The sequence below is a fragment of the Oenanthe melanoleuca genome, chromosome 2 (genome assembly GCF_029582105.1).
Source record: "Oenanthe melanoleuca isolate GR-GAL-2019-014 chromosome 2, OMel1.0, whole genome shotgun sequence".
Lineage (NCBI taxonomy): Eukaryota > Metazoa > Chordata > Aves > Passeriformes > Muscicapidae > Oenanthe > Oenanthe melanoleuca.
Window position 1 is genome coordinate 53,498,067 of NC_079335.1, and position 16,170 is coordinate 53,514,236.

A 16,170-nucleotide genomic window follows, 5' to 3' on the forward strand; every position below is an offset into this window, starting at 1 on the left:
AAATGGAATTATGGCAGAAAGATATGATGTTACAATTTCTACTTAAAAACCACCCTTTTCTGAAGGATTCATTTGTTTTAGGAGAGAGAAAATCAAATTCAGATAATGACTTTATTCATCTCCTGGAATGCAGAGGGTTTGTTTGCTACATCAATAGATTTTTACAGCAAACAAGCACTTCTTAACTTGCAGCATTTAAAAAATGTCTGTGCTGAGATTGCAGAGCTTGTAATTTCTTTGATCTTGTATTGGTCTGAGGCCCTTGAAAACAGCAAGAGCAGGGGGCAAAGATGTAACTGAGTGTGAGGTTTATAAGCACTTTTGCCAATATTTGCAGACGTTGTAAGCTTCATTGGCAGGGCTTAGTGACTTTGTAAGTGTGGTAAGCCTGGCTTGCACAAAGAACACAGGATGTCAAAGAGTCATTATGATACCCTTGTTCCCAAAAGCTGCATAGATTTTGGCAAGTTTAAAGTAGGTGCCTGTATGAAATTACATTATAGAGTAATCTGTAAAATCAGTTTGACATACTGAATCAAAGCTCTTAGTTACTGGTGAGCAGAAAATGGATAAATGATAAATGACTTGATGGATTAACTACCAATTTTCGTTTTAAACTTTCCATCTACTTAATAGTTGAATGTGAAATTTCAGGTTGGGAAGAGCCTTTTCCCTGTTCAAAAATATTAGACAGGTCACAAAAGAGAAAAATTGCATTTAAATAGAATTGCAACCATGCTACTTTGTCATGGATACTTCAGGAACAGAGATCAGGAATGTAGGCTAACTAGGCCATAACCTGAATAAATTTATCTTACAAATGATAATTTCTGGTCAGAATTCTTTCAAGCAGGACCCATCCTTTATTCCATTTTATGGAGGGCTGCACTTACTCCTCTTTCCAAACTTTCAGCCTAGTCCCAGGCTCCATTTATGATATTCTACTTAACTGAGAATGGAAAAGATGAGGAAAATACATGGAAGATATACTATATAAGATGAATTTCAGAACTTTCTCCCATTTCCTAAAATTTCCAAGTAAAACTGACCAGAATATTATTTATGTTAAGTTCACCCTGGAGACTTGCTATTATTGTTCTTAAAAAGCGATTTCAAGACTTGCTGGTCTCATTTTCACAGTTCAAAAACGTGACCTTTCAGAAAATGAACACTGTGTTTAACAAATGCTTTTCTCTGATCATGGGTCTAAATAAAGTCTATGAAGCAGTCTGATCTTCTCTTGAAGACCTTTACTGGGCATCTATCAAATTGCTACAATATTAGTTTGCAATCTCACCTTCAGATGGGTTCCTGGTCTGTTCAATGGAAGGTCTGAATGCTCCAGACAATCTGTCAGTGAGAAAAAAATAATTCTTTCTGTTTGTTAAAGGATGGTAATCATGGCCAAGGCCCTGGCTCCCAGGAGTTCTTTTTATTCTGTTCTCAGCATAAACCATGAATGCTGTTGTCTAGAACAAAAAAATGGGAACTGACATGGAGAACATAATGAATAGGAGCTGAATGCAGAATGAGGTCCTCACAAGATATAACCTTCTTGTTAGCCAGTTAGAAATTTTGCTTTCTTATTCCTGTCAACATAGAGAGATTTCTTTCTCAAGTAATCTTTATGCAATAGATTACCAAAATTGATATTGCAGGCATATTGAAGGAAATCAGTATTGCAGATTGCTGAACGAAATTACTGTTTTTAAAGAAATTTAGAGACAGTTTTCAAGAGGTTTTCTCTGAGCTGAGAAAGAAACTCTTCATCCATCTCTTTATGAAGTGAATAGTTTTATAAGCTAACAATATTTTTGTGTACAATTATCAAAATTTGTAAAGCATATATGTACTGTATGTTTGAAACATTACAATTTCAGCATGCAGACTTCTCTTAAAAAGAAAACTACTATTATTGCATTTCATACTCAAACAGACTTCAGGCTTCACCATCATTATACAGAAATTTTGCTGACATGTCCTCCACCGACGAAGGGCAGAGATGAAGAGGAGGAGCAGATGAGTGAGATGGTTTTTACTGCTGTGAGTCAATGCCTGTGACTATTTGGGAAGATGGAATTCTGCAATAACTTATACTACTAGTTTAGAAATAGAATCTGATACACTAAACAGAGTCAGCATGGAAATGATGAACAGTTGTGACAAAGCCACCTCACACTGTTCCAGATATGTACTGGCACAGCATACTGAGTAAGTGTAGTTCAGATTTTTCTGTCTTTCATGTGCAATAGTCCCTCAAACATTTTACAGGTACCTCTGTGGTTCAAGTGACAGCCACTGATGCAGATGATCCTACGTATGGCAACAGTGCTCGAGTGGTTTACAGCATATTGCAAGGACAGCCCTACTTCTCTGTGGAGCCCAAAACAGGTAAATCTACATAAACCCTTTGCAGAAATGCTGACAAAAAGAGGAAGATGTGCACTAAAACTTGCTAAGAAGTTATTAATATGACGTCTTGGTTAATTGAATACATTTGGGTTTTGTTGATCTTTTAATCTCATTCTTTAGAATAGATTATGAAAGCCACGCATCTGAGCTATGCAATAAACAGACTTTGCTGAAATATAATTTATTGTCTCTTCAGTCTACCAGCTGCTTGGTCTGTTGCCTGTTTTCATCTCTCTTATCAGTGAAAATTTCAAAATTAATTGAACTTTTTTTTTTTTTTTCAGATTTCAGAAATTTCTAAATGTCACATAGCCAGATTCCATAAGAATAAAGGCACAATTATTCTCCATTCTACTTTTCAAACTAAAGATTTGTTGTAGGACATTAATCCCTTCTTCATCAATTTGAAGAAGAAAACACTGTGCTTCTTATGCTTATAATATTTTGTTGCCACTTTCAAAGCATATTACTTGTGAAACTTTGTTTTTATAATTTTCTAAAAATCTTGTGAATATTTTTAAGCCATAAAAAATGCAACCTTTAATCCTCTGCTGGTCTAGTAAATATTGCCCATCCTGATATATCATCACATAAAGAAGGAAAGTAGTTTCTTACTCTGCTCATTTCAGTTTAGCGCTTGAGCCTTCACTTATGAAGAAGAAGAGTTATAATCTTAATTTTGGATGTAATCAAGCTGAGACAAAAGAGAAAAAAAATATTTACCCTTTTTATCATAAACAACCTGTGATGTGAATCAGACCTGAATCCAAATGTTATGACAGAAAGGTCACACTCTATTTAGCAACATCTAAATTTGCTGAAATAAGTACTATAATTATCTTCATATTGCAACAGATCCATGCTCAGCAGGGATATATAGCATTGTCCTTTTGCCTCCAAAGATTTATATGATTTATAGTTGTTTTCTCTCTGCTTCTCCCTCTCCATGTGTGCTTATGTACCATGTATGTTGTGATAATGACTGCAGGCAGCCCTTGAACAGTAATATGGTAGTTTCTGCTAAATAAATACCTTGAAGACTTCAGACTGAAATGTTTGCATGCATTTTCATCCCTTTGATGTGATACTCAAATTTCCTGGGTTCATGACAGTTTGTTTCCAAATTATTAGATAACTTTGCCTGGTAATTTAACTATGACAGAAAAAAAAGCATGCTAAGAAAAGCAAGGTAGAAACAATAACACTATTAAATTGTATATTAATGGCATTTTACATGTTTTGTAAAATGGGTAAAATGGTGCCAGGCAGTCTGTTTGTGAAATAAATGTTTCAAACTAGAGATGATTAATGGCAAGTCCAGCATTCATAAGGGAAAAAAGAAATAAAACTCTAAGCAAACATTCAACAAATAGCATATGAAGAGATATGTGTCCCAATGTGCCTCTTCTTTATTTAGTTTGTTTATGTTTCTTTTACTGCTGACACTAAGTGCTGGAGGAGCAAACGGCTGCCTCTCTGGAAATCAGGGTTAGCAGCTGTACTATGTACTGAGCATGAAATATTCATAAAATCATCATATTTTGAGAAGGCATATTTATTTTTTGATGTATATCAGCATAGCTGAAAGGATGAAATATGGAATTTTCCTCTAGTTTTCATGTCAAATAATTACAAATTAATTAATTATGCAGCTCATGAAATGGACATAACAAAAATACTTCAGATATTTAAGTATTTCATTAATACATAAAAAAATCTCTTGATTTTGCCAACGATTTAGAAGTGGATATTGATAAACCTGATATTTAGCAAAATAAGACAATTTCATATATCTGCAAATTGTGACATATTTGGTAAGAGTTAATGTCTTGAATGGGTATTCAAAAGATATTGGAATGAATCTTGACATTAGAATTTTAAAAATGAATGCAGAATATTCTATTCTTAGTAGCTCTAAAAGAATGGGAAATCAAACACAGATTACATCTTCCAGGGAAGGAAGTGATACCCAAGACATTATGAAGACTAGTTCAGGGAGAAGATACTTGAAAAACACAATTATGCACTGCATTACCCAGTGAATCTAGTACTAAATAAAAATTGGTGGGTTTGGTGACAATTTAAAAAAAGATTATGGCATGACTGTGCAACTCCTAGTCAAAACCTGTTATATTAGTGATGGAATTAATTCATTTCACTCCTGCTGCACTCACTGATCCGCTGTTACGTTTCAAAGGCAAACTCAGCTTCCACAGTTGTATATTTTTCTTGACACCTTGTGTTTCTGCAGGTGTTATCAAGACTGCCCTTCCAAACATGGACAGAGAAGCCAAGGACCAGTACCTGTTAGTTATCCAGGCAAAGGACATGGTTGGGCAGAACGGGGGATTGTCAGGGACTACATCTGTCACTGTCACCCTGACTGATGTTAATGACAACCCGCCCCGCTTTCCGCGCAGTAAGTTACTTTGTAAACACATGACTTGTAATATTGTTCCTAAACATTGCTATTTTCTTTGCACACTGTGCTATTTCTAAACAAAAAGTCCTTATTTTCCATGTTATGTACTTTGTTAAACACTGACTGCTAGTCTATTACTATTATTATTATTATTATTATTATTATTATTATTATTATTAAGTAAACATTGTTTTTATTTGCCTCATGCCTACCAGATCAGTTGAAAAGAAGTGATCTACAGCAGCAGGGACATTTATTAATGTATTTTACTTCTCCTCTATGAATAAATAGATAAAAAATATCCTAATAGATATTTAGGTTTTGCCAGTTAGACTTCTGGATTCTTTAATTTGACACTTAATCCTTTGTATTCCTTTGGCATTGTGCTTGCAGTGCTTTCTAAAGAGTTAATCACAAAAGAGCTGGGAAGTCACCTTCCCTGCATTTGATTTCTTTGACCAAGGTGGGTCTCTTCCTACCCTAAAGAAAGGAGCACACAGCTGTATGCTCAAACCAGAAGAGCTCATTTTTTTCATAGCATTCTCTCTGGAGTGCTTTCTTCTTAATAATAATAAAAAAAAGAAAAAAATTACATGGCAACATAGAATGAAAATAATCTGAAGGATATTTTCATGTTGGCTCCAGCCTCACCTCCAACGTTGGAAAAAATAGACCTGCACATAGTAGATTTTCTGTTATTTCAAGCCACCAACTGCTTAAAATAACAATGGAATAACTGAAGTTATTTTTGAAGGTGAGGATGTCATTAGCTACAGAATGCACTCTGATACACTTTTGACAGCATATATATCATTTTGTACTGAATAAAAAAAGCTAGAATTCTCAAGATGGTGCACTTGCTGGTAAAGAAATTAATATATATTTATTTCTAGTGATATTTATATTGTGAACTGCCTAATCAAAATATAAAGCTATAGAATACTAAGTTTTTATAATTATATTATCTACTTACTTGCTTTTCTTTCCTCTTTTCTGGAAAACAAAGTAAAACTATCTGTATTTTCAGGGACTCACATCATGATTTGCATTTAAGTTGTAATTTTTTTATTTTTTTTTTTTGCATCTTTGCCTTATTCTCTTGTAATATGAGGAAGTTATGCCTGTTTTACTTAGAGCCTGTCCCAAAGAAAATATAGCAAAAAAGGACAATTCTGTTTCAAAACTGAAGAATATATTCTTGTAGCCTGAGCAAATGTTCAGGCACATGATTTAATGAAGGTAGATTTAAGAAATCTAGATATATTTTTAATTTATTTTTTTGCTTTCAGTTCCAGAAGATTCTGAATTCATGAAATTTTTAAATTTTGCAGGATCATACCAGTATAATGTCCCAGAGTCTTTGCCAGTGGCTTCTGTGGTGGCCAGAATAAAAGCTGCAGATGCAGATGTTGGACCAAATGCTGAAATGGAGTACAAGATTGTGGATGGTGATGGTTTGGGAGTATTCAAAATTTCTGTTGACAAAGACACCCAGGAGGGAATCATAACTATTCAGAAGGTGAGTCTGATTTTACCCCTTGATTCTGTTTGGAACTCTTCAAGTTGATGGCAGGTAATGAGAGTATGAATTCTGTTTATAAAAGCCTTGTCTGCTGTAAATGTTTCCATTGGTATGTTTCATCTTGACTTCACTCTGTGATTTTGAGGTTTTTAATGACTTATGCTGAAAATTATTCTGCATTTTCTTTTACGAGACCTGCATTTTTTGTAAGGAGGATGTTTTAAAGTACTGCATTTGAATGGGAATCAAAACTTTAGTCTCATTTGTCTTTGAATTAAATAGTAGAAAGTGTTAAAATGTATCTTGCAGCAAAAACGGAAGCTGCAAAAAAAAAAAAGATCCTGAAATGAACCTTAAAAATAATTATCTTAATGTCTTTGGCTGAGGTAATACTATTCAGAAAGTATACATTATTAATTTAAAACTATGTAACAATAAAAGTAGTAGGTTTACAAGATCATGTATTATTAAAAAATATTATTTCAAAAAAACCCTGGAAATTTTAAATAAGTATTTTTTTCTTCATTGCTTTCTACATGTGCAGTTAGAAAATATTATGAAATTGAAAAATCACATTGATGCAAAATTATTAAAACTAAGATTTCTTACATTGCTGCGACATATTTTTAAACTACCCTTTTTAAACAGGAAAAAAGGGTTGAAATATTTTTCAAGGAAATTTAAATTTTTTGAACAGTAAAAGAAATACAATGCCTTAGAGGAATCTCTCATATAATTTCCTACCCTTAATGTGTGAATGCTTGGCAAGGTCCCTGTGATCTTTGTTATGGAAAGGGTGGTGTTTCACAGCCTGGGGTTCCCACTCAGAGCTCAACCTGCAGCTCCCACTGCAGCTCCTTGCCCAGATACCTACACTGAATGTACTCCTCACCAATTTAATATCCTTGAAATGGGGGAATGACTTGGCATTTTGGAATACATGTAACTGTGTTTCCAAACAAGGACCAATGTTTGTACTAAATATTATTCTGTAACAGATTATTCTTCCCTATATATTCTTTAATCTTTGTAAGCTTTACCTATTGGCTAGGGGGCTTTTTTGTCCTGTGTTGGAGTTTTTTCCTCTTCTCTGGTGTATCAATTTCTTCTTCAAGCAATACAAAGCACCAGTTGTATTTCTCCTTTAGAAGAAGTTAAGACTGCAAGAAGTTGCAAAGCAATGGGCTACTTCTCTGATGCCCTTAACCTCTGTGGAGAGCTGGTAATCACCCATGGATGTCACAACAAATGAAGTATATTCACCCTTGAAAGATCATAATATGTGTAATGTGAATCATCTTTTTTTCAAGGAAAAAACCACCCATCTTAGGCTTTTTTGCAAAATGTACTTCTGCTTAGCACGTTTGAAATACAAGTGATGAAAAGTTAGTAGATTTTTTTGTTCAACAGCCAAATTCAATGTGCCTCCTTCAGTTTGCTCATTTAAAGTTTTTGGGCAAGGATTTGGGAGAAATATCCCTATCCTAAAGGGAGAGCATTTACCAGTGCTACAATGAGCAACACTGAATCAGTCAGGGTCTTAGTGATCTAATATCTGGTGAGTTCATTTCCAATTTTTTTTAGTATGGCTTTGCAGTCATGGTATTTGTTCCTGGAGTATCCTGATTTCAGTGTTATACAGTGGACAAAATAATTGACATTTTTTATTTTTACAATCATTTCAGCTAGGGAGCTGTGATGTCTGGAAAGGCTGACCTGGAACAGAAACTAAACAGGGCTAAAAACCAAGGCATCAGCTGAACCGGAATTTTCACTACTAAATATTTGTCCAGAAAAGTGCTGTATAAAATAGCTGTTGGACTATGTTAAAAGGGTATAAATTGTTGACCTGATCAAATAGTTTACTCTGTTAATAATTTTTATACTTACACACTGATGTATTTTGACACAAGGATTCAGACTTCTTTCTCTGCAACATTAGACCTTTTCTCTAATTTTCCTGCTATTTTTGACTTATTTTCCTCTGTGTGGTAGGTAGTCCTTGGCTAGTGCCAGATGCCCACCAAGCCAGTCTTTCACCCCCTATTTAGTGGGACAGTGTGAGAAAATAAGATGGAGAAAACCTGTGGTTCAAGATTAGACCAGTTTACAAAAGCAAAAAGGTCACGTGCATGCCAAGCAAAGTGAAAAACCAGATCTTATTCATTATGGAGATGCCTGGTCACTTCCTGGGAAGAAAGGCTTCAATTCAAGTAGCAGTTGCCTCAGAAGGCAAAAGTTTTAAATAACAAATGTCCACTCCCCCACTCCATCCCCTGCCCTTCTCTTAGGTTTTATATCAGAGAACAAGCCCTGTGGCAACGGAATATCTCTTTGGTCAGTTTGGGTCTGCTGTTCTGCTGTGTCTCCTCCCAAGGTTTGTCCATCTGTGTGGGAAATGTTGGAGAGACAGCACTGATGCTGTGCCAGCACTGCTTGGCAGTAGCCAAATAACTGGCATGCTGTCAATACCTTTCCAGCTAGCAATGCAAAGCACAGCACTGGTCTGCTGTGGGGAAAATTGGCTGCCCTTCACCCAAACCCAACACACTCTGACATACCCAAAGGTGATTCCCCATGCTGAGGGCCACCTCCCAAACCTCAGGATGCCCTTAGCTTTTTATTTTTACTCCAGGGAACCTGGTGCTTTGCCCAGTGCTGAAGGACCCTCCCTGCCAGCCCTGAAGAGAACATTGTCTAGGACAGAAGTGAGGAACTGAAGACCCCGTGCCTTTCAGGCCACTGTACTGTTTTCTGGACAATAAATTGAATTAAAGATCATTAATAACTCCTATGCAGGTCAAGTAGGTTTCAATCACTGAGCCTTACCTGCCAGATCACTATGGAGCCAGATTATCCGTGCAAGATAATGTGTGCTTGTTAGTAAGAAATAAGGGAAGAAATTAAGTTTGTAGCCTGGAATATGCCTAAAAGTTTTACTGTCCAGCACATGATGTTCTGTTCTCCTCTGAGTACAATTACCTTTCTCCTTTTCATGCCCTAAAACCAGCTGAGGTATTGAGAAACAGCTCAGCCTCAAAATGCATGCCTATCCTTTTCAGCTTCTGATTATTGATGTGCTCAGATGACACGTCTGGGTACACATCAGGCAGTAAAATGCCAAGGCAAAGACTTATGAAAAGGCAGGCTTTGGTTCTAAATGCAAATGGGTGCTTTAGTTTTGCATACTTGTGCTGCAGTTGTACATAAAGCTCAGCAGGCTGGGCATGAAAATCACCGTCAGTAGCTGTGAGCAGCTGAAGGCACTTCTCCATTCATTCTTGTGCTGGGTGCTGCTGGAGAAAGTTTGGCACCTGTTTATCCGAGTTCCACACACAAGCTGAGGATTTTGCATTCTGTTTTTAGAAGGATAACCACTTCAAGACAATTTTGAAAGTTGACTTCCTTACTCAAAGCTAACACTTCTTTTAACACATAAGTAGCATTAAATTTTAAAAAAGAGAGTTTTTGTAAGAAAGAAAACTGTAGGAAGAGAAGTGAGATTTAAGAATTCACAGTGTAAAGATGGATTTTTTAATCTTCTTTGTTATTTTTATTCCACAATAATAATTTTATGGAATATTTAAAAAAACAGGCTCAAGGATGAGCAAAAATCGCAGGAAAATGATCTGGTTTGAAATAGGGAGATACCAAATACCATGATATTTGAATGAGAAAAGTGTCACATGGTTGGGTGTATCTCAAGATTACTGGTGAATAGATTTGAGTGCATTTAATTTTTTGTTTTGGATTGTTTTCCATGCCTGTTTGAACACATTTCTTCTCTGTACCCTACAACAAAGAGACTTCAAAACACCATGAGTCACTGGAAAGAAAAAAAAGTGGTTTTACTATTAATAGTGGTATTCATTGAAATATATGGAGTATTCTAAGTTGTCCTTTATAAATCTGCATTGCTATAAGGACAGATATCTCTCTGGCTTGCAGGTTGTTTGGGATGGATTTTTCTCCTAACACTTTGAGAGCAGCACTGTTTTCTGAATAATACTGATAGTCCTGCTCATAGTTCTTAAAGCCATAACAAGACTAGGGATTATATCCTCCTGAATGTGCTAGTTCTGCTGCTACTAGTGCCTAATGTCAGTGATTAGCTACTAGACCAAACCTCAGCTCTAAATAACATTCTGGCAATAGTCTGGCACTCTTGTAATTGCTCCCTTGACCATATGGAACCAGACAAGGGAAGAATGTTTTCTCTATGTTTCTATCTGCTTGGTCTTTGTCCTTTCAAAGAGTAAAGAGTAGGGTTGTACTACCTTATGCAGCAAACTAAGAAGCATGTGTGCTGTATCACTGTAGTTTGTGCTGCCATATGGGCTTTCACATACTCATCACACCTTATTTTATTTTATCCCAGTTAGGATACTTGAATCAAAATTAAATGAATGAGATAAGTAGTTCACATATTCCAGGAAGTAGCTAAAGTTCCTTCAAAACAAAAAATCCACCACCGCCCACCAAAAAAGCCCAAACCAAAATAAACAAATCAAACAAAAATAAATAAACAATCCCCTCCCCCCCCACCCTCCCCCCCGCAAAAATTTTAAAATATTTCAGACAAGGACTAATTTTGTTCATGAATTTATGTCTTGCATAATAACAGCATATTATGTCTGGGTAGAACTGATATTTGTAAGATTAGAGAAGCTAAAAGTTCATCTTATGACAAAAGCTAGTAAAACAGTGTTGAACCATTTACTTGGTTATTGGTAGGAAAAAATAAAATCTAGTTTCTTCTGCAATACATGAACTGATTTCATATGCAAAAAGTGTATCCAGCATGTATCTACAATGTTACATAAAAATGTGTAAATCACTTTTAGGCTATTTTCAGCTATTTCATTGCCTGAAATAGGATATGAAAAATTCTAGATGACAAACTTTGACTTTCTTTTTTCTTTGTCTTTCCTCTGTCTTCAGAAGTTGTTATAAATAGCAAGTGAATGAGACCCATAAGTAATGTTCTCAGTTTAAATGAAGGGTGGGAAAGTGGTCAGAAAGCTAATAAGGGTCTTTTCCTGTAACCTACTATATTCATGCAATTTGTTGCCTAGCATTTTCAAGTCCCTGTGGAAATCTTCCCACTTCTTTATTTATTCACTTTCTCTTTTGTTAAATAATAGTAACAAATAAATTAAAAGTTCTCCCTTGTCAAATTAAAGAGAAGAAATCTTTCTCATTTTTATCCTTTTCAGAGCAGTTCATGTTACAATTCTGATGCTGTAAATAATGTGAGAGTTTGGCTAATCTCAGCACTGTAACACAGTCTCTGTGGTAAATCATAAAATACAACAGAATAGAAGAGAATAGAATCATAAGATAGCATCATTAAGGCTGGAAGAGACCTCCAAATTCATCAAGTCCAATCTTGGATTGAACACCACCCTGTCAGTTAAACTATAGTGCCTCTTTCAGTAATTTCTTGAACACTTCCAGGGATGATGATCCCCAGGGCAGTCTGTTTCTATGCTTAAGTACTCTTTCAGTGTAAAAAAATCTTCAAGATGTCCAGCCTGAACCTTTACTGGGGACATCTTTTGGCTGTGTGGTTTTGTACTATCCCCAGCTACCTGGGAGAAGAGGCTGAGCCCGACCTCACTACAATCTCTTTTTAGTTAGTTGTAGAAAATATTCCCTCTGAGCCTCCTTTTCTCCAGGCTAAACAACCCCAGTTCCTTCAGCCCCTCCTTAGACAGCTAATTGTCTAGACCCTTCACCATCCCCATTGCCCTTCCCTCTACACTCCAGCACCTCCTGAGTGGGAGGCACAAACCTGGGCACAGGACTCAGGGTCTGGTCTCCCCTGTGGCTAGTACAGGGGGGCATTCCCTGTCCTTGTCCATCCAGACACGAGGCTTTGATACAAGTTATTGACCTTTTGAGGCACATGGGCACACTCTGGCTCAAGACCAGCATTCCCAGGCTCTTTTCTGATGGGCAGTCTTCCAGCCCCCTGTCCCCAGCCTGTAGCACTGAGGGGGGTTGTTGTCACTCAGGCAGAACCCCACACTTTTGTTGTTCAGCCTCAGAGCATTGCCTCAGCCCTTTGATCCAGCCTGTCCAGATGTGTCTGCAAGCATTCCTGCCCTCCAGCATATCAATGCTCCCACCCAAGTTAGTGCTGCCTGCAAACTTACTGAGGTGCAGTCAATCCACTTATCCAAATTACCTACAGATATTAAACAGGGCTAGACTGAACACTGAGCCCTGGGAACACCACAGGTGATGGGCTGGCAACTGAATGTGGCTCCATTCACTAGCAGCTCTCTGAGCCTGGCCAGTTTTAGCTCAGTGAAGAGTGCACAGGTTGAAGCCATGGGCTGCCAAGTCCAAAGTAAAACTAAACTAGATGTGTAAGTTACCTTTAAACTCGATCTAGGAAAATGCCCAACTGATGTGATCTTATCAGAAAAAAAAATAGAGTTGTAGAGTTTATGAAAAGGAATCAGGCATTTATATTTCTTAGAAGAATCTCAAAATTCTTTCTTCGTTCACACTGTGACTCAGTTCTCCATCTGTAGAGTAGGATCAATTCCTTCCTGTGGTTTCATTTGTAATTTACATACTGCTATCAATGATCTGTTAGTAAGGACTCAGATCATTTGCATAACTCAATTTCACAGTGGTGAGGGTGTTTGGAGAAAAAGCGTAATTTTTCTGCATATACTGGAGTTTTAAAAAATGTGTCAGATTTTCTTCTACAGTAGAAATCTTAGAATTGAAGAAACATTTATGGAAGCAAATGATGATTCATTTAATACAACAGATCCTGAAGTGTCCATGCAAACCTATGTACAATTTTGAAGTGAATTCATGTTGATTTTTGACAGAATCTTGATTGTAATACACATGAATGGAGTCTTGGCTGTGTTTTCTGAGCACAAACCCTTATTTCTTGTGGTTTCCAAAGCACTATTCCTAGAAATAGTGTACTAAAGAAAACATCATGTAAGGACAGATCTCACTTTATCCACAAAGTTGCTGGCTAAAGTTAGACTTCAGTATTATTAATAGCTTAGTAGCAAAACATCTAAAGATAAAAACATGATGCTCTGGATCCACCTACACTTTTATCAAATACTTGGTACTTAAAGTAGTTATGGTAATTTAATAATAAAAAAACACTGCAAGGTATATTTTTATGTATCATATGTGAGCTTTTGAAATGTTGTGAGACATGATTCAAGCCAATTAGAAGTCTATGGAGAGATTTTAGTGGGTTCAATGGGTGTGGGGGGGGAAAGACCAAAATCCCCTAAATACTCTGTAGAGTGAAGGTTGTAATGTCTTAGTGCAGAAAGTGACAAGCATTAAGATTTCCCACGGTAGAGTTCTTGTTCATTTTGCCTTCATTTCTACTCTCAATACACAGCCCTACCACCAAGATCACCAGCTGGTATGAATGTTAAAGGGAAAAATAATGTTCTAAAGTACTTCCTCACAGAAATTTACTGCTAAGAGATTATTTTAAATCCTGAGTTCATTCTAAAAGCAATATTAGTAATTATAAAATGGGGGTGGAGGGAGGAGAGGGTTTATGTATAAGCCTTTGAGTGAAAAGCTATCTTTCCATTACTGTTAACATTTCTTCTAAAATTTTTTTTAGCTAGAATTTTTTCTTTCAATTCTGTATCAGAGTTTACAATGTAAGAACTTGAGGCTTCCCTGGTTCCTTTGAGAGACTGTGTGCATTTGTTTGATGTAGTGCAGTTTTCAATATAAAACCTCAACTGGGCTTAAAAATGGGATTTTCACCTCTGAAAAGTACATTATTACAAAGTTACCATGCAATAAAAATGAACATTATAAAAATGGGCTTTCTGTGAGTTATAACTTCATATCCAGCCTCTCTAAAATAGAAGACTTGTTTTGCAATTTCCTTCAGAGAGGATAAAACTCTTATCCCTTAAAAGGAAAAGAAGAAGGAGAAACAAGACAGACCTCACAAAAGGAATGATTAATGGATCCTGCACAGGATCTAATCAGATAATACTAATGCACAGATATTAATGAAGCTGTTAAGCTCTATTCATGGTACTGAAGGACTGGAGTATACATTGTCCATTTCACCTTCACCATTGATGTAGTGATTTGCAGTCTGTTACCTTGGTGTTCCATCACTGGAATCTTGTGCATTTGTTATAGCAGGAAATAATGAAGGCATGATCCAAAAGCCATTTAAATAATGCTCTGTATAACAGACACCAATGATAATTAGATAAGAAGAAACAAAAACAGAAAATCTTTTCCATTCACTTTCTCAGTCTTTAATTAGTGTATGTAGCATGCAATTTCTTCACTATATTAGCTAAAAAATGTTGAAATATTTACACTGGGTCAAGAGCTCTTGCATATTAATCATATCATAGATATTTTGTTTGTTTTTCCCAGATTATATTCTGCCTCAAACTCTGATAACTCTGTATTCCCCACAGGATCTGAAGTTGTATATTTTACAGCAATAGATTGAGGGTGACTGTAGTTTTTGTAGATATTGCCACACCCCACAGAAGACAGGCTCTGCTAGAAAGAACTGAAAATAACATTGCTGCTGCAATAAAATCACTTGATATTGTAAAATCCATTCATCAATCCAGAATTACCCTCTTCTAAACACCAACTGTTCTCCACTGCATGTGTACATAAATTAGATTTTTAAAATTTATTTATTTATTTTTCATTACCAAGGATCCTTATATATTTTGGGTACTGCCAGCAGCATTGGGTACCAGAGGATATCTGAGGAAATGCTAGGGAAGGATTCCTGAGAGCAGATGTTTACTCCTTCAGCTATTGACACTCTCTTACTAGTGACTGGTGAAACCAAGCACTCACCAGCTGATATCTTTCCCAGAAGAATTTTGCTACAACCACACTAAGGACCATATGGTGATTTTCTCAGATGAACAGGGCTAAGTTAGAGAAGGTTGAACATGCAGTTAGTAAGTAAGGCTGTTTAGAGTATGTATCCACACCACTGTTAGTTTTTCATCCTTTTCCATGAGGAAATGCTTTTCTAATGAATGTGTATTTTTGGTGAATTCCCTACTAGTCTAACACTCTTTCATGATAAACGTCCATAGATAAAACACTTCTTTATTATTTCAATTAATAAAGTTTTAGTCTGATGCAACATTTAATCAATATAGAAACATGGGGTTGTCTTAATTTTAAAAAGTATTTATTTTGTTATGCTAGTATATTAAAATAAAATTAAAATTAATATAACTTTTTAAATTACATATGTGGTATGCATTCTGTCTATCAGAAACCAGAAATTTATGTTTTTTTACTTTGAAGGACTGTGCTGTTGACATTAGTGTATGAGAAGAAGCTATCTTTTCTGCAGTCTCATGATCTGTTTGATTAGGTATCATTGTAATCTAAATCACCCAATTTCAACAGAAACTCATTAATGAGGGTTTAATTATTGTGGATAAATTATCTTTCCTTTCTTCACTACATACTTTTGTACATTCTGGCTCAAAAGATACTTTTTGTGAAAGGGTCGGTGTTTTTGTTTATTGAGGGGGAGTTTTGATTTTGGTGTTTTTTGGGTTTATTTTTAGTTCAACAAATGTCATCCTTTTGCCTTTTTCAGGTTATCGTTTCTTTATTTATTATGATGTTTTATCAGGTTACAATTTTTAATTAATAGTTTGCTTTTATTAGATAATATGATGTCTTAATATATTTGTGTTCTTGTTTGTCTTTTCTTTAACCTTGCTGCTCATCTGGTCATATCACTTGCCTAATTGTTATCACCATAGAATGGAGTTTCTGATGCATTTTT

At 35.9% G+C, this 16,170-nt stretch overlaps 1 protein-coding gene across 1 annotated transcript in view; it reads left to right on the forward strand.

Moving 5' to 3' along the window:
- Positions 1 to 16,170, forward strand: part of CDH7 (cadherin 7) — a 74,195-nt gene that overhangs the window by 36,232 nt on the left and 21,793 nt on the right. Inside the window, exons 3-5 of the mRNA XM_056483914.1 lie at positions 2,272 to 2,391; positions 4,664 to 4,831; positions 6,166 to 6,353. Of these exons, the coding sequence (XP_056339889.1) occupies positions 2,272 to 2,391; positions 4,664 to 4,831; positions 6,166 to 6,353 (476 nt within the window). The remainder of the gene's footprint in view (positions 1 to 2,271; positions 2,392 to 4,663; positions 4,832 to 6,165; positions 6,354 to 16,170) is intronic.